At 44.4% G+C, this 19,278-nt stretch overlaps 1 protein-coding gene across 1 annotated transcript in view; it reads left to right on the top strand.

The window, feature by feature from the left end:
• The window catches only part of LOC120924423, a 66,700-nt gene that overhangs the window by 19,238 nt on the left and 28,184 nt on the right, over positions 1–19,278 (top strand). The window contains exons 5-8 of the mRNA XM_040335382.1: positions 2,368–2,537; positions 10,443–10,596; positions 13,178–13,347; positions 17,105–17,255. Coding sequence (XP_040191316.1) covers positions 2,368–2,537; positions 10,443–10,596; positions 13,178–13,347; positions 17,105–17,255 — 645 coding nt within the window. The remainder of the gene's footprint in view (positions 1–2,367; positions 2,538–10,442; positions 10,597–13,177; positions 13,348–17,104; positions 17,256–19,278) is intronic.

Genomic DNA, 19,278 nt, shown 5'->3' on the forward strand with positions numbered 1-19,278 from the left:
CAGATGATGCACAGGGATGAAACATATCTCCCTACATAGGGCCAGATTCTCAAAGAATCTGCGTTGGCGTAGTGTAAGCCATTTACACCACGCCACCGCAACTTACAGGAGCAAGTGCCGTATTCTCCAAGCACTTGCTCCGTAATTTGCGGCGGCGTAGTGTAAATGGCCCGGCGTATGGCCGCGTAATTCAAAGGGGGCGGCTTGTATTCAAATTAAGCGCGGCCACGCGCCGATCGAACTGCGCATGCGCCGGGCGGAAAAAGAGCCCAGTGCGCATGCTCCAGCTCACGACGGAAAACCTCAATGACGCCGACGTGAGCGTCATTGATGTAAAGTCGTATTCGCGGACGACTTAGTAAAACAACGTAACCGACGGAAAAAGACGACGCTGACCCGACGCCATACTTAACATGGCATACGGCGGACTGGCGTAAGGTTACCCCTCATATAGCAGGGGTAACCTTACGCTTACGGAAACGACGACTACGCGACGCAAATTCGTTCGGGAATCGGCGTATCAGGCTCATTTGCATAGTTAAATGAGAACTGAACGTAAACGCCACCTAGCGGCCAGCGTCGAATTACATCTAAGATCCGACGGTGTAAGTGACTTACACCTGTCGGATCTTGGCCGTATCTATGCGAAAATGATTCTAGGAATCACTCGCATAGATACCCGGGGCCAAAAACAGGGATACAACGGTGTTTCCTGAGATACACCGTCGTAACTCTTTTGAGAATCTGGCCCATAAGCTTTACATGTATATCTGCGGTGTTCACATTTATATACTGTTTAGAAAGTTTAGATCGTGTTGGGAGATTTTCTCTTCCTGTTTAACACAGAGTGTGATGTCTCGGCATACGGCCAAGATAGCTAAAATTGCTGATTGGAGGAAAGGCACACACCCCCTCTCATCATAGGCAGAGACTCTCAGAGGTGTTTTGTAATGGGGCCAGCTCCCTGTTAATCTATTTTAGCAACCTCCCCTGACAGAAATGTCAGGCTGCTTTTATTTGATGTGTCCAAGAATTTGTCAGGGGGTTATCAGGCTGATAACAGAGGAACTGGTTAGGAGAGAGCTATGGGACTTGGCTCACTGAAGAGAGATAACAAAATACTGCAGATATATGTGCCCAGCTCAAATTTCATGAATCGGATTTACATCCACTTAAAGGCTGCGGCTTTGCCCCCTGCTGGAGCAGGATGCACACTCCGAACCGGCGCCCTCTGGTGGACCGTGCTGTGATGAGCGTGGCTTGCTCTCACTGCCCGCCCACCTCCGACATCATCTTCCCAGGTTGATAGGGGTTGAGGTTGTGGGTTTGATCGGTCGCCCGCTGCTGAGTGGCAGGGAGTGCTGTCTATCGGTGATCATCAGTGTTGCCTATCGGTCCCCATTAGTGCCACCTATCAGTGCTTATCAACGCAGTCTCATCAGTGCTGCTTATTAGTGCCACCTCATCAGTGCCCATATGTTCTGCCTATTGGTGCTTATCAGCGCATACTTATCAGTGTCGCCTGTCAATGCCCACCGGTGCCACCTAATCAGGGCAGCCTCTATGCCACCTATCAGTGCTCATCAGCGCAGCCTATCAGTGCCACTTTTTTCGCTTGGCACCAGACGTGAGCAATTCTTATTGCCTGATGCCCTGGACATGTATTTCTTTGCACTGGGCAGCTGATTTAAAAAACTGGCTCCTAACATTTTTAGCTGGCTCCTAGATTCTAAGCAAATTTGTCAAGCCCTGCTTTTACATATACAGCTGCAATATTTATTTATTTATTACCTGTTTTAAAGGGGTTGTAAAGAGAAATAAAAAAAAAAAATAACAAACATGTTATACTTACCTCTACTGTGCAGCTCGTTTTGCACAGAGTGGCCCTAAGCCTGGTCTTCCGGGGTCCCTTGGCGGCTGTCTCTGGTCCTGCCCGCAAGAACTTTCCACCTTCATGCGAGCGAGCTTGCATGGTGGTAAGTTCTTGCGGGCGCGCTCCCGTGATACAGCCGGCGGCTATAGCCGCTCACCGTATCACTCGGGCACGCCCCCCGGCGCGTTGCGTCATTGGGTGTGATTGACAGCCAATGGCTGCGCTTCTTTCAGTCCATCCACTCTAGATTAATCAATGACCAGGCTGAGCGGCGAAGAGGATGTTGGGTGAGCGCCGCAGGTGAAACGGGCTCAGGTAAGTAAAATGGGGGGGCCGGTATTGTTGGATGTTTTTTTACCTTCATGCATAGGATGTATTAAGGTGAAAAAAACTTTACCTTTAGTGTCCCTTTTAACTGTACAAAGTTTGTGTCTACGGAATATGTTTTCAGTTTTTTCTCCTTTTTTTTTAATAGCTTTCTGTTCTTCTTGCAGAATACAAAGAAGGAAAATACAAGAAAAGTGCCCTGGTCAGTAGTGACATGGATAAAGACCGGATGACATTTACTCAGGATAAAGTAAAGATATGTTTGGCAGTCACCGATCTTTTCCCATTTGTACATGGATTGCAGGATCTGACTTTTCTCTCTGAAGTAGAATCTCTGGTAAGTATTTGTATTTATTTCTGTGAGTTTACTAAGCAATATTTTTCTTACTGACACTATGGGAAGAAGAATCCTTAAGCAGTATTAAACAAAAAAAACAAGCATTTATTATATTGCAGCTTACCAATTCTTCGATGTGATGTCTTTTTATTTTTTTTACTTTTATTTTTAACCTGGTGATCCAGTTGGTAAGTCTGTTACTCAACTTTCTTTACCACAGGGCTCGACAAATCCCGGGCGCCAGGTCGCCATGGCGACTAGAAATGGGGTCCTGGCGACTTGACTTTTTTTTTGTGAGCTGGCGCCATCTGGTGGTGAGCCATTGGTATTACAAGTTATTACCACCAGATGTGTGAGTTGGCGCCATCTGGTGGTGGCCTTTGGTATTACAAGTTAAGCATTACAAGTTAAACAGCAATTCTACTGTCATTTTTCACTATTTTCACTGCCATCTTCTTCCCTCTAATTGGAACCCCCAAACATTATATATATTTATTTTTTATCCTAACACCCTAGAGAATAAAATGGCGATCGTTGCAATACTTTCTGTCATGCCGTATTTGCGCAGCGGTCTTACAAGCGCACTTTTTTGGGAAAAAATTACATTACTTTTTTTAATTAAAAAATAAGACAACGGTAAAGTTATCCCCATTTTTTTTAATATTATGAAAGATAATGTTACGCCGAGTAAATTCATACCCAACATGTCACGCTTCAAAATTGCGTCCGCTCGTGGAATGCCGACAAACTTTTACCCTTTAAAATCTTCATAGGCGACGTTTAAAAAAATCTACAGGTTGCATGTTTTGAGTTACAGAGGAGGTCTAGGGCTAGAATTATTGCTCTCGCTCTACCAATCGCGGCGATACCTCACATGTGTGGTTTGAACACCGTTTACATATGCGGGCGCTGGCCACGTATGTGTTAGCTTCTGCGCGCAAGCTCGTCGGGACGGGGCGCGTTTTCTGGCTCCTAACTTTTTTAGCTGGCTCCTAGATTCCAAACAAATTTGTCAAACCCTGCTTTACCATACCAAGCTGTCCAGACAAAGTGGCAGTTAAAGGATTGGGGCAAACCATATACCCCTGACCGGGGTGCCTACAATGGTCAGCTCTTTATTTATGTAAAGCTTTTATCCCAAAAGGAAAAAAAAAATATTGTCATAATTGCTCAAAAGTGTTAGCTGGCATTCAGCTTTAATTTGTTAGTCAAGTCCATCTAAATCTTCTAGCGCATCTAACACTACCTTCTCCGCAGATTAACAATGTTGCTGTCCAAAGGTGTCTCCGTTGCTCCTCCATCCAGATCTGACCATTGTAACACAGAGCTGCAACACAGACAAAACCGGACAGCGAGGCACAATCTGAGAACTACGGTCTCCCCCCGCTGTTTCTATAGGTTTCAATTGTATATTACTGGCAGAATCACAAGGTGAAAATAAAACAAAAAGCCTAATGAAAAGAAAAACGAATGCAACCACCACAGTTAAGGATTGGTAAGTTGCAATATATTAAAGTTTTTTGTTTTTGGGTTTAATACTGCTATCAGGATCTTCTAAAAAACATTTTTTAGAGTAAGGCAGAGCACACACTAGCACTACCCGCTCTGCTTTATGGGTGGCTGGGTGTAAACGGACTTCACTGTCTGTTTAGGCCCCATGCACACGAGATGCTGGTAAACGCGAGTTCAGAGGCATTTGGACAGCTTTTTCAACTGCCCCTGAACACATTCAATGTTATTCTATGTGTCCATGCACACAGTCACGTTTTTCGGCAGTTGTGTTTATGCTCTATTTTTCAGAAGCAAATAAATGGGTTCAGACGCAAAAGTTTCCGCGGTTCAGACGCAAAAGGCGGTACCAGCGTTTTGCCGCGATTTCGTTTATAGGCGTTTTTAAAGGTGACATATTTTTTTACATTAGAGATCTCAAAAATGATGGCAAATGATGAAAAACCATTAAAAACACATACAAAATTTAATTGCTTGCATTGCATTGTGGACAATCAACAACTTGTGGCAGGTGACGTGGCAAGTGGACAATCCACAACTTGTGGCAGGTGACATGGCAAGTGGACAATCCACAACTTGTGGCAGGTGACGTGGCAAGTGGACAATCCACAACTTGTGGCAGGTGACATGGCCAGGTGATGTGGCAAGTGGACAATCCACAACTTGTGTTAGGTGACATGGCCAGGTGATGTGGCAGGTGACGTGGCCAGGTCATGTGGCAAGTGGACAATCCACAACTTGTGGCCAGGTGACATGGCCAGGTGACGTGGCAGGTGATGTGGCCAGTGGACAATCCACAGCTTGTGGCAGGTGATGTGGCAAGTGACACGCTAAATACACGTACACTACTCTCTCAGCTGCTACTCACTCTGGTCTCACAAAATGGCTGAAATGGTTAAATAATACAGTTTTTTTAGCTTGGGGAGGGTCTTATGATGTTTCTTAACTAAACGCTTATAAACGCAAACGTGGTAAAACGCTGCAAAATTCGCGGCAAAAATGGGCGTTTTAAACGCAGTTTTTTGCGTTTGAAAACGTGTGTTCAGATGAGTTTGCATCTGCGTCTCGTGTGCATGGGGCCTTACATCTGACTGCCTTTAAATCCAGTCTGTTTAAATGGACAGATATCCTTCGTTTTTTTTTTTCATATCGGACCTGATCAGACCTGGTGGTAGGCCGGGGGAAACTGGCACAAGTTCATTTACACCCGCCTCTCCATAGGATTGCATGGACCTTCTGATCAGGCTCACCTGAAAAAAAATGACAGGCGGACTATTTTGGATTGCCCGTGTGAAAAGGGTCTTAAGCTGGACATTGAATTTCAGCCGAAATATGTTCTGTGGGGTTTCCTGTTTATTTTAATTGACTTTTGTCAAAGTAGCTGGCAGGAAATTCTCAGCTGAACGGTGCCCGATTCCAAGGCATTGGTCATGTAGTTTCTATTGAAGGGAAGGATCCATGTTCCAGCAAAGCCACCAATTTCTATGGCTCTTGCTGAATGCCGGTCCCCCCCAAGAACCTTTTGTCAGTGGCCATGTCATGTCTTTGACCATCTGATTGCTGACGGAGGAAGCGCCTTTCTATGATTTCTGAGGTATATATGGTCAAAAGATACGTGTGTAGTGGTGTGTTTCTACGAGTTCCTAACATCCATACACGTCCATACGTCACACTTGTGGACAATAAAGAGTCTTTTGCTTTGTTTTGTTTATTTGGGGATTAAACTTGGTTGGGGGAAGGGATATGGGATGCCCATAGAACAAATTGGTATTTGCCATGTTAGAGTGGATCCAGCTTTACATGGACAAATGGTTTACTCATTAGCGATTTATATGTTACACTCCTCAGATGGGATAAAAAGGCGGACCCTAATCCTGGCAGACTTTTCACCTCAGAACTTTCCCGCCTCTGCACTCTCCCTGCAGATCCTTACCTCAGGACACTTCTCCTCCTGCATATCACTTTCCTGTCGCAGATTAGTACTCCTGTCCTGCCATCTTCAGCCCACTAGGCCTTACTCTGAATAAGTTCTAGTAGTTTCAGTTGATCCTGAATAGGCCAGGGGCCTGCAGTACAGTACCCCTTTTTGTGGACATGAACATTACTTGAGGAAAATATTTGATGATACCAGTGCTCCCGACTTGCAAATCCTGCGCCCTCGGGCTGCATCAATATAACACAAACTCCACAGTCTCTCCTCTGGCTCTACACCCAGCTCCTGTTCCAGGACACCTTTCCATGACCGTGTCAGGAATGGCTCCCTTCCAGATCTCCCTGGCGTGCCTCTTCCAGATCTCCACTGTGCATTACTCACCGACTCCTGCCATGAGTCCTTCCTGAAGAATTTGCCCGGACCATGCAGACCAACTGCTCTCCAGCTCCTATTCCAGGACACCTCTCCATGACCGTGTAAAGAGAGGCTCCTTCCCAGCTCCCGAGCTCCTCCGCTGGATCCTTCTGTTCACCCAGACGACAACACCCTTACAGTAGGCTGACTGAGGGAATATATAGGAGGCCCGCCCCCTGCCAATTCCAATTTGGGGATTGGTCAGAGCTCCCACATACACCCCATGCCACACCAACTCTCAGTCCTGCCCCTTTTCCAGAACATTCTCACTGGTTACTAGTTTGACAAAAAGACCTGGAAGCTGATTGGTTTCTATGCAGAGCTGCACCAGCTTTTGCACTCTCCAGTTTTCATAAATGAACCCCACAGATCCGCACTGCAGCTATTGGTTTCAAGTGCTAATCGAATGGTGGTTTTGCAGCAAAACTGTTTTGACAGAAGTCGTTCGTTAGAAGCCGGTATTGAACAGACTGTGGTACACATGGACCTAACTTTGGCCAGATCAGCAGAATTTCCAGTCTGTGTATAACTGCTTAAACTGAATGTAAAAGTAAACATACTTGCCTGCTCTGTGCAGTGCAAACACATGAGCGGTGCTATATACGTTTAAGGACTACATCACCTGCCCTGCTGCTCTGCTACCACTACACGTAAATGGGTGCAGGCCCTGCTGCAAACCGGAACATAAGAAGAAAAAAGTGGCTGGGTGGCCACACTGCAACGCAGTCTTTTATTGGTAGATAAAAACATAGACCATACAGCTCTACTGACGTGTTTCACGCCCAAAAGTGGTGCTTAATCATAGCTCCATAGCTATGATTAACCACTTCCTGCCCCCAGTACGCCATATGACGTCCTTGACTTTCAGTGGGGATATCTGAATGATGCCTGCATCATTCAGATATCATTCTTTTCTGCCGGAAATTTTGTGCACCGTAAGAAGGACCATAGCGGCAGTTCCGCCATTTGATCGTTCTTACAGGGGACGGGTTGCTCCGCTGCTTCTCCAGGTGCTCCCATGCCATCGGGGACCTGGAAAAAGAATCTCCCACCGCCGGATGAAGAGCACAGAGCTTTCCGTTGATTCCGTCGGAGGCCTGGGCGCAACATTATGTTGTCACGTCCGGGCCACGGATGTCAACAAAGCGGCGATCTCGGCTGGAAAGCGTATGATCTGTCTTTTTTTTTTTTTTTTTTTTTGATTCTTCGATTTCATTCTTCGATTCTTCGATCTGATGCTTTCCAGCCTGGAGGAGAGATGTGGAGTCTTATAGACCCCATATCTCTCCATAAAGAGGACCTGTCACATACCATTCTTAGGGATGTTTACATAACTTGTAATAGGAATAAGTGTTACTAAAAAAAAATGAAAATAAACACAGAAGTGACCACACGCAAGTCCCGCCCACATATGTAAATACCGTTTAAACCACACATGTGAGGTATCGCCGCGTGCGTTGGAGCGAGAGCAACAATTCAAGCACTAGACCTCCTCTCTAACTCTGAACAGGTACACACATACACAGGTTCTCACAGCACACATGAACTGATGTACTCGCGGGCACCTCTGTACTCGGGTATTCACAGCACTCTACACAGGTACTCACAATACATAGGTACTCGCAATCCTAACAATACATGAGTGCTTCCAGCATTGCTGCAGAAGTTGAAGGGTCAGCCTGTCAGTGCTCAGACCATACGCTGCATCAAATTGGTCTGCATGGCTGTCGTCCCAGAAGGAAGCCTCTTCTAAAGATGATGCACAAGGAAGTCTGCAAACCGCTTGCTGAAGACAAGCAGACCAAGGACATGGATTACTGGAACCAGGATAAAACTTATTTGGTTCAGATGGTGTCAAGCATGTGTTGAGGCAACCAGTTGAGGATTACAAAGACGAGTGTGTCTTGCCTACGATGGAGTGTCATGGTCTGGGGCTGCATGAGTGCTGCAGGCACTGGGGAGCTACAGTTCATTGAGGGAACCATGAATGCCACCATGTACTGTGACATACTAAAGCAGAGCATGATCCCCTCTCTTTGGAGACTGGGAAGCAGGGCAGTATTCCAACATAACGACCCCAAACACACCTCTGCCTTGCTAAAGAAGGTTAGGGTAAAGGTTATGGACTTGTCAAGCATGTCTATAGACCTAAACCCTATTGAGCATCTGTGGGGCATCCTCGAATGGAAGGTGGAGGAGCACAAGATCTCTAACGTCCACCAGCTCTGTGATGTCCTTATGGAGGAGGGGAAGAGGACTCCAGTGGCAACCTATGAAGCTTTGGTGAACTCCATCCCCAAGAGGGTTCAGGCAGTGCTGGAAAATAATGGTGACCACACAAAATATTGACACTTTGGGTCCAATTTGGACATTTTCACTTAGGAGTGTTATCACTTTTGTTGCTAGCGGTTTAGAAATTGGCTGTGTGGTGTTATATTGAGGGGACAACCAAATTGACACTCTTATACAAGCTGTACACTCACTACTTTACATTGTAGCAAAGTGTAATTTCTTCAGTGTTGTCACATGAAAAGATATAATAAAATATATATTCACAAAAATGTGAGGGATGTACTCACTTTTGTGAGATACTGTATATAGAAGCAGGAGATGATTGTTACCAAATCGGACTGAAATCACTATTTATGGGTAATCCTTTTTAGGGGAACTTATGCTTAGTTTGGATGAGGTTTGCCACGGATGACTGCCAGCTTTTTTCCCCAAAAAATTAAAATGCACACGTGACTGTGTGTCCTTATTAGTGGAACAGTCAATGGAAAAACAGTAGTTTTGGTGATCGGATCGTGCCTGCACGTCTATACGCTATTTAACTGCTTGGGACCCGCGTTATAGTCAAATGACGGCTACAGCACGGATCCCAAAATCCAAGTGGACGTCAATTGACGTCCGCCCCTTTGTGCGTTCCCCGCGCGCGCTCCAGAGCGCGCAGCGGGGAAACTCAGTGTTGCCCGTGTCCCTTGGACACAGCCAATTACAGATCGCCGCGAACGGCCAATCAGAGTGGCCGTTTGCGATGCGATCTGTGCGGCCAATGAGAGATGATCTCATATGTAAACATATGAGATCATCTCTCATTGCCGGCTCACACAGAGACAGCGTCCTGTCTCTGGAGAGGAGACCGATCTGTGTCCCTTGTACATAGGGACATAGATCGGTCACCCCCCCTCCACCTACAGTTAGAACACAATGCAGGGAATACATTTAACCCCTTCATCACCTCCTAGTGTTAACCCCTTCAATGCCAGTCACATTTATACTGTAATTAGTGCATATTTATAGCACTGATCGCAGTATAAATGTGAATGGCGCCAAAAATGTGTCAAAAGTGTTCGATGTGTCCACCATAACGTCGCAGTCCCAATAAAAATCGCAGATCGCCGCCATTTCTAGTAAAAAAAAAAAAAATAATAAAAAATAATAATTCTGTCCCCTATTTTGTAGGCGCTATAACTTTTGCGCAAACCAGTCGCTTATTGCGATTTTATTTTTTATTTTTTTTTTTACCAAAAATATGTAGAAGAATACGTATCGGCCTAAACTGAGATAAAAAAATGTGTTTTTTTTTTTTTTTTATTGGGATATTTATTATAGCAACAAGTAAAAAATATTGTATTTTTTTCAAAATTGTCGCTCTTTTTTGTTTATAGTGCAAAAAATAAAAACCGCACAGGCGATCAAATACCACCAAAAGAAAGCTCTATTTGTGGGGGAAAAAAATACGTTAATTTTGTTTGGGAGCCACGTCGCACGACCGCGCAATTGTTAGTTAAAGCGACGCAGTGCCGGAAGCTGAAATTTCACCTGGGCAGGAGGGGGGTATATGTTCCCAGTAAGCAAGTGGTTAATGTCTTCAGCCAAGAAACCACGGCAGTGCAACTGTTATACATTATCTAACATCTAGCAACCAGTTTTCTTAGTCTATTGTAGAGTAAAAGGTGAAAATGCATTGGTTTCAAATTGCTAATTGCCCTGTCGGTGTAATGATAATTCACATTAACCCTGCAAATCTGATTGGTCATGTTTTACAGAAACTGCAGGCTGATCGAAGGCCAGTGTCACGAGTTATATACGAGTGCCTCTCGCTGATTGAGAAGAAGGATATGAAGTTAAGCATTGTCTTTGAATATATATTCCAGGAATGTTACCTGAAGTTATACCCGGGTCTCCAGGAAATATTACAAGGTTCTTTTTTACCTATGTTTTTTATTTATTTTTTAACTAGCAAAAGTGTGTCCGTTCCAGAATGGGCAAGGTTGGACATATGACAAACAATTTGCTTGTTGGGGGATAAAAGGGACCACACACACACACACTACACGCATCTCCCCCTCCTTGCAAACGGTATAGAGCCCTGGTGCCCAACCTGTGGCCTGAGCGCTGCATGCGGCCCTTTTGGTAAATGATGTGTGGCCCTCGGACCTCAGCAGTCTGTATTAGGAACATTGATTAAAGCGGAGTTCCGGCCACAATTTCACTTTCTAAATATAAATACCCCTGTAATACACAAGCTTAATGTATTCTAGTAAAGTTAGTCTGTAAACTAAGGTCCGTTTTGTTAGGTTGTTACAGCATTTAGACACTTTATAAAATAGAAATTGACTGGGGCCATCTTAAGTGTGGGCATCATGAAGCCAGACTGTATGACTTCCTGGATTTCAGCCTTGCAGATCTAGCACATGCTCAGTGCTGCACAAGCAGTGTCAGATCAGGTTTCAGCACCTGTACTGTCCAAGTCACATGATTCTTTGAGACTGGGGAGTGCACAGACTCCTGGAAAGTTACACCCACCACATTCCCAGGAGTCTGTGCGGTGTAGGTTAGGAAGCATTAAGCACCTAGGTGCAGGAAGTGGGAAGATTAACTATTCTGCCTAGCAACAACATTTTGAAGGCATCTAAAAAAAAAAAAAAAAATTCGTAAAGGACTAATGACATTTTTTTAAAACTACTGATGTAATGTTATATTTATGGGTGGAACTCCACTTTAAGGTAATTGCATTGATCTCTACTAGCCTCATGTTACTATCGTGGCACTGTACTACTCTGGGCAGGAGATTTTAACATTGATGATCACTGTTAGAAGCAATCAGTTTTATGCATGACATCCGTTCATGGCCATTATGTACTATTGGGATAGCTGTGATTGAGCACAGATATCACATGGTACAGTGCACTGTGATTGGCCCTGTCTGTGACCAATCACAGAGATCATTACATTAGTAAACAATAAATGACTATGAATGTAAGCCATTCATTGTGTATAACTGTCATACATCACATGATACCAGGGCCAGCCCAAGACACTGATCTGTCATCCGCTGTGTTAAGTAAACACAGTGGGCGTCAAATGGAGCTGCACTGTGGCTGCCAGAGCGCACAGGAGGCATGTGACTAGGAGGAAGCCATATGTTGTCCTCCCAAAACCAGTGAGCTCCCACCCAGCTGTTATATATATATATATATATATATATATATATATATATATATATATATATATATATATATATATATATATATATATATATATATATATATATATATATATACTGCAAGGGGGGCAATTAAACCACTCTGTGTCTCCTCTTGCCTTGGTTGACTAGAATCTCCATAATCCAGACGGGACAGAAAGCCCATAGAAAGATGTTACAAATGATCACCAGCACCACAATAGAGGGCCATCTGCATGAAGTTTGTTTTGTTAAGTTCGCCTCTCTCTCTCTCTCTCTCTCTCTCTCTCTCTCTCTCTCTCTCTCTCTCTCTCTCTCTCTCTTCCCCCCCCCCCCCCCCAATTTTTGCCTCCAATACCACATGGAGGCTCCACTTATTGGTCAGTGTAGAGAATTTACATGCTCCCACTTTTATCCCATAATGCAGTGTCTGGAGACTGAGAGGCCTATCGCCAGGTCTGGTCATTGTTGCATGAGATGCTTATACTATAAGCAGAAAGCCACTGGTCCAGTTTGCTTACCAGACCTATTCTGTGACCCTTATTATTTTACATTTTGTAGCAGTTACCGTATTTTCCGGCGTATAAGACGACTTTTTGGATGCAAAAAAATGCATCCAAAGTCGGGGGTCGTCCTTTACGCCAGTGACAGTCTCCGTGCTGCGAGCGTCCATGATTTAAAAGCCGCTCCTTTATCTCAGCGTGTCCTGTGATAGGCGGAACACAAAACTTCCCAGCAGCGCCTATCACAGGACACGCTGAGAAGAAGGCGCGTCTTTCAAATCATGGACGCTCGTGGCACGGAGACTGTCACCGGCCTGGAAACAAATCAGCAAAACGTGAGTGTTGGCACAGTGGGGGGCAAGTGATAGCACAGTGGAGGGCAAGTGATGGCACAGTGGGGGCATGTAATGTAATGGCACAGTGAGGCATGTAATGTAATGGCACAGTGAGGCATGTAATGTAATGGCACAGTGAGGAATGTAATGTAATGGCACAGTGAGGCATGTAATGTAATGGCACAGTGAGATTTGATAAAAGCCTGTTTCTGTCAGCGGTTCCGGCTACCCCTCAGCTTCCAGAAAGACTAGTAGGAAGGGGGAAGTCTTATATGGCGAGTATATCCCAAAACCCAAATTTTTCCTGGAAAATTAGGGGGTCGTCTTATACGCCCAGTCGTCTTATACCCTGACAATTACGGTATTCTATAATCATAGCTACGGCAAGAGGGAGAGACCGGACCTGGAGAGAAGGGATTTTTTTTTTTCCCCAGATTTTGAACTTACTCATTTTATTCTTCTTTGCTTTCCCCACGCAGAACCCGGTGAAGAACAAGTGGAGCTGTTCGTTGGGTGGAAACACTGTTCTGAATATATGCAGAACGTTTTTCAGGTTACCAAAACTGGCATCTGCCAAGCTATAAATGAACTGTTTCCATTCATATATGGCCTGCATGATGTTGGACTGCTATCGAGGATAGAATTACTGGTAAGAAGCATGCAAGCAAGTCTATTGTGAGTTTAAGGCTTCATTTCCATGGAAGTTTTTACAGCCACTTTTCTGAGCTTTTTTTGCAGCTTAAAAACGGCTCTACATGTTAGTCTATGGCCTCATGCCCACCATGACGTTTTTGAGCTGTAGATGGCTGAGCCGTTTTTAAGCTGCAAAAAAAACCCAGGACCAGTGCGTTCTAAAGCTCCACCCTTAGAGCTGTAAAAACGCCAGACGTTAAACGCTCAAACACGCAAAAACGCTAAAAACGCTACCGCTGCGTTTTTGAGCTCCAGCTAAAAAAAAAAAAAAAATGGGAATGAAGCCTAACCCTAAAGATTTTGTAGTATTTGATATTGTAAGGCAAGGCAATCACAGACATTTTATATAGAAAAATGTCTTCCAACGACTACACTGAAGTAAAAGCATTAAATAAATGGAGTATTAACCACAAAATGTATCACAAAGTCCTTTAAATCACAACTAAGGTATATCTTTCTTAATGATTAATGAAATATTAATATTAATGGTGCAGTCTGTGTATTTTCGTGCCTTCCTGGGTAGCATGGTGTCAATGAAAGTTTTTAAAAGCAGATTGTGGAAAAATGAGGATTACATACACTTTAATAGAATAATGGTACACTTGCTCCTACTGCAAGTGGCCAGGCACTATAGCTAGCTTTTGTGTTCTTCACCTATAGTGCCTGGCTACCACTCCAGGGCAGGCGCAAACTGAGCACAGCAAGCAGTTGGCAGACAAAGGCAGGCTGAGTTCTAAGTGTATTCAATATCTGGTCTGAGGTCTTCAACAAGGAAATCCAAACTAGCAGACAAACGGGGAGCATGTATCGCATGTTAAACACAATATCGCAAGCATTAGTCTGTAGACTTGGCTGGCCTAAATCAGGTTTGGTCTCCACCCAGAGACTGGCCACATCAATCACCTTGCAGGTAGACAAACAGACAAGGAGAATGCAACACAACCAAACCCAGGTTGCTGTGATGGAGCAGGAGTGTTACAAGCTCCCGGCAAATGCCTTGTGATTCTTTTTACCAGCTGTGTAACATCCATCCAAAATAACTGATTAAACCTGAACTTTGGGATGCAAAAGAAATCCTTGCATGGGGGTTTCCTGCACTGCAAGGGTTGAATGCTTAATACTTCTAGGGACAGAATAAAAGGCTGTAATACCCTGCCTCTTCTTACCAAATCAGCGTTGAACACAGTATGCGGATGTGACGTCACATCCAAATACTGAGTTCCACGCTGGTTCTGGCAGCGTGGCGGATCTTCCAGGGTGTCTGACACACACCTGCACACCTCCGGCCAGCTAGGAGACCAGCAGATTGGATAACCTGGGGAGAACCTCTCACTGGCATCCCATAATATTTTAGGAGTCTGTTTACACATTCCTTCTTGTAAGTGTTTTTAACTGTTTTGACCAATTAAAGTTTTTTTGTTTTTACTACACTTAGAAGCACCTTCTTTGTGCTAGATTCAGCAAGAATTTACGCTGGCGTATCTATTGATACGCCACGTAAATTCAAAGCTGCGCCGGCGTATCTTCTTTCTGTATTCAGAATGCAAGATACCCTGAAATTAGGCTAAGATCCGACTGGCGTAAGTCTCTTACGCCGTCGTATCTTAGTTGCATATTTACGCTGGCCGCTAGGTGGCGCTGCCGTCGATTTCAGCGTAGAATATGCAAATGAGCTGGATACGCCGATACAGAAACGTACGTGCGCCCGGCGGATTTTTTTACGTCGCTTGCGTAAGGCTTTTTCCGGCGTAACGTTACTCCTGCTATATGAGGCATAGCCAATGTTAAGTATGGACGTCGTTCCCGTGTCGAATTTAGAAAATTTTACGTTGTTTGCGTAAGTCGTTTGCGAATAGGGCTTTGCGTAAATTACGTCCACGTCGAAAGCATTGACTATTTGCGACGTGATTAGGAGCATGCGCACTGGGATACGTTCACGGACGGCGCATGCGCCCTTCGTGAGAAACGTAATTTACGTGGGGTCATGTTTTATTTACATAAAACACGCCCACCTCTTCAGAATTTGAATTCGGCGCGCTTCCCCCGGCAAATGTACGCTATGCCGCCGTAACTTAGGGCGCAGGTTCTTTGTGAATCCAGCCCCAGCCTCACTAAGTTACGGTGGCGTAGCGTATCTCAGATACACTACGCCCGCACAAACTTATGGCGGGCTTTATGAATCTAGCCCTTTCTGTTCAATTACTCGCTTTGCTAGCCTGGGCTCATATTATTGCTTAATGTGTCTATAAAGGGAATAAAAAATTATTGGTGGGGGGGGGTTCAAGTTTGAGAGATGCCAAAAGCTGGGATGGGTTTTAATCCAATTTGGCGTGTACAATTTTTTTCTGGCTTGCTTTAATATAAAATGACATTCATCCCCTGTTCTTGTGTACTCTGCAAAGGCTGTGGCTGAGCTAGCTGTCATGGTGAGGTTGGAAGTGACAGACACCACATCCTAACACTAAAATGGGAAATAGGAACATAGGGCCTAATCCACAAAAGGGATACGCCGGCGTTTCTACTGATACGCCGTCGTATCCCTGTTTCTATCTATGGAACTGATCCACAGAATCAGTTTTCCATAGTTAGGCAGAAGATCCGACATGTGTAAGGGACTTACACTGTCGGATCTTAGGATGCAGTACCGCAGCCGTCGCTGGGGGCATTTCTCGTCGAAATGCCGCTTCGGGTATGCAAATTAGCACTTACGGAGATCCACAAAGCTTTTACGCTTCGTTTTTTCTCCCTAAGTATTAGTTTGCCATCGCAAAATTAGGGCTGCTTTTACAAGGCCTAAACTGTTTACACCTTGTAAAAGTAGACCCTTCTATCCCGCGTCGCTGTCTTTTTTTATCTTTTTTTTTATTTTTTTCCGTCGCAACTCGTTTTTTTTTGTTTTTTTTACGCCCGTCACGATTCTCAAAACCCGGTGCAACGTAAAATCACGCAAAGCACGTCGGGAAAATGACGTCGGGAGCATTCGCACTACGTCCGGCGCGGGAGCGCGCCTAATTTAAATGGGACTCGCCCCATTAAATTAGGAACGCCTTGCGCCGGACGGATTTAAGTTACACAGCCGAAAATTTCTAGGTAAGTGCTTTGTGGATCGGGCACTTAGGTAGAGATTTTGCGGCGGTGTAACTTAAACGGGAAAAAATATGTTGCGCCGGGTTTTTATGGATTAGGCCCATAGTGGCAGCACACTAATTGGTAACAGTAATCAAAGAAAACATAATTTTATTGCCTCCTTATAGTTTAAACCCAACAAATCGATTAATTACGGGGGTTTCGTTTACATTGGAAAAGATGCTATCCACCGAGTTGTGTAAAAATATGTTTTGCATAACATATACCAGGGATATGCAATTAGCGGACCTCCAGCTGTTGCAGAACTACAATTCCCATGAGGCATAGGAAGACTCTGACAGCCACAAGCATGACACCCAGAGGCAGAGGCATGATGGAACTTGTAGTTTTGCAACAGCTGGAGGTCCGCTAATTGCATACCCCTGACATATACTATTCTACGAGCTCTAGTGGTAGATTAATGGTTGGCATTTGCATCGAGCCAACAGTATACGTTGATTGATCATATTTTTTTTTTTTTGTTATTTATTGTATTTTACCTTGTCTTGTATCTAACAAGTGATTACATTTTTTTTAACATGCACACTGTCATTATAATTGTATTTAAAGAATTGTTTGTTTGACAGACGCTGCAGGCTGACAAGAGACCCACAAAGGATGTATTGTACGAAGCCCTGTCTTTCATCGAGCAGAAGAATGAAATAGAAGCACTTTGTGCCTATGTGTTTTGTGAGTTCTACATAAAGCTGTTTCCTCCCCTCAAGGTCATCCTGCGGAGTAAGTTTTTCATAGATGTTATTCTAACACTAGACTTAAAGTGGTTGTAAACCCTAACCTATACGCAGTGCACTGACTGCTCTCAGGTGATACACAGAGATTAAACAAATCCTGCTACGTAAATTGTACCTGTTTATCTGCAGCCCTCTCTCCTCTACAGTCATTCAAAGTGCAGAATTTATACAGAATCTCTCAGCCCTGAAAAGCATGGGGTGAGAAGCTAAAGTTTCACACTGCAGAGTTTTAGTGAGAGCTGATTGGAGGGAAGGGACACCCCACCCTTTCACACTGCACACAGGAACTTAGGCTGTCAATCACAGGCTGTGTGATGGAGCTCCCTCCCCATAATTTTTTTCTTTTGGTGTCAGGAAAGCATGTCAAAAGTGACACATGCTAATAGCAGAATAAGGAGGCAGCAGAGTGAAGTTACACTTAATTCCCTGGATTGATGCAAGTACACACTATAGAGACATACAGTGAGGAAAATAAGTATTTGAACACCCTGCTATTTTGCAAGTTCTCCCACTTGGAAATCATGGAGGGGTCTGAAATTGTTATCGTAGGTGCATGTCCACTGTGAGAGACATAATAAAAAAAAAAAATCCAGAAATCACAATGTATGATTTTTTTAACTATTTATTTGTATGATACAGCTGCAAATAAGTATTTGAACACCTGAGAAAAACAATGTTAATATTTGGTACAGTAGCCTTTGTTTGCAATTACAGAGGTCAAACGTTTCTTGTAGTTTTTCACCAGGTTTGCACACACTGGAGGAGGGATTTTGGCCCACTCCTCCACACAGATCTTCTCTACATCAGTCAGGTTTCTGGGCTCTCGCTGAGAAACACGGAGTTTGAGCTCCCTCCAAAGATTCTCTATTGGGTTTAGGTCTGGAGACTGGCTAGGCCACGCCAGAACCTTGATATGCTTCTTACAGAGCCACTCCTTGGTTATCCTGGCTGTGTGCTTCGGGTCATTGTCATGTTGGAAGACCCAGCCTCGACCCATCTTCAAAGCTCTAACTGAGGGAAGGAGGTTGTTGCCCAAAATCTCGCAATACATGGCCCCGGTCATCCTCTCCTTAATGCAGTGCAGTCGCCCTGTCCCATGTGCAGAAAAACACCCCCAAAGCATGATGCTACCACCCCCATGCTTCACAGTAGGGGTGGTGTTCTTGGGATGGTACTCATCATTCTTCTTCCTCCAAACACGGTTAGTGGAATTATGACCAAAAAGTTCTATTTTGGTCTCATCTGACCACATGACTTTCTCCCATGACTCCTCTGGATCATCCAAATGGTCATTGGCAAACTTAAGACGGGCCTTGACATGTGCTGGTTTAAGCAGGGGAACCTTCTGTGCCATGCATGATTTCAAACCATGACGTCTTAGTGTATTACCAACAGTAACCTTGGAAACGGTGGTCCCAGCTCTTTTCAGGTCATTGACCAGCTCCTCCCGTGTAGTCCTGGGCTGATTTCTCACCTTTCTTAGGATCATTGAGACCCCACGAGGTGAGATTTTGCATGGAGCCCCAGTCCGAGGGAGATTGACAGTCATGTTTAGCTTCTTCCATTTTCTAATGATTGCTCCAACAGTGGACCTTTTTTCACCAAGCTGCTTGGCAATTTCCCCGTAGCCCTTTCCAGCCTTGTGGAGGTGTACAATTTTGTCTCTAGTGTCTTTGGACAGCTCTTTGGTCTTGGCCATGTTAGTAGTTGGATTCTTACTGATTGTATGGGGTGGACAGGTGTCTTTATGCAGCTAATGACCTCAAACAGGTGCATCTAATTTAGGATAATAAATGGAGTGGAGGTGGACATTTTAAAGGCAGACTAACAGGTCTTTGAGGGTCAGAATTCTAGCTGATAGACAGGTGTTCAAATACTTATTTGCAGCTGTATCATACAAATAAATAGTTAAAAAATCATAAATTGTGATTTCTGGATTTTTTTTTTTGATTATGTCTCTCACAGTGGACATGCACATACGATGACAATTTCAGACCCCTCCATGATTT

Source organism: Rana temporaria, chromosome 1 (genome assembly GCF_905171775.1).
Source record: "Rana temporaria chromosome 1, aRanTem1.1, whole genome shotgun sequence".
NCBI lineage: Eukaryota > Metazoa > Chordata > Amphibia > Anura > Ranidae > Rana > Rana temporaria.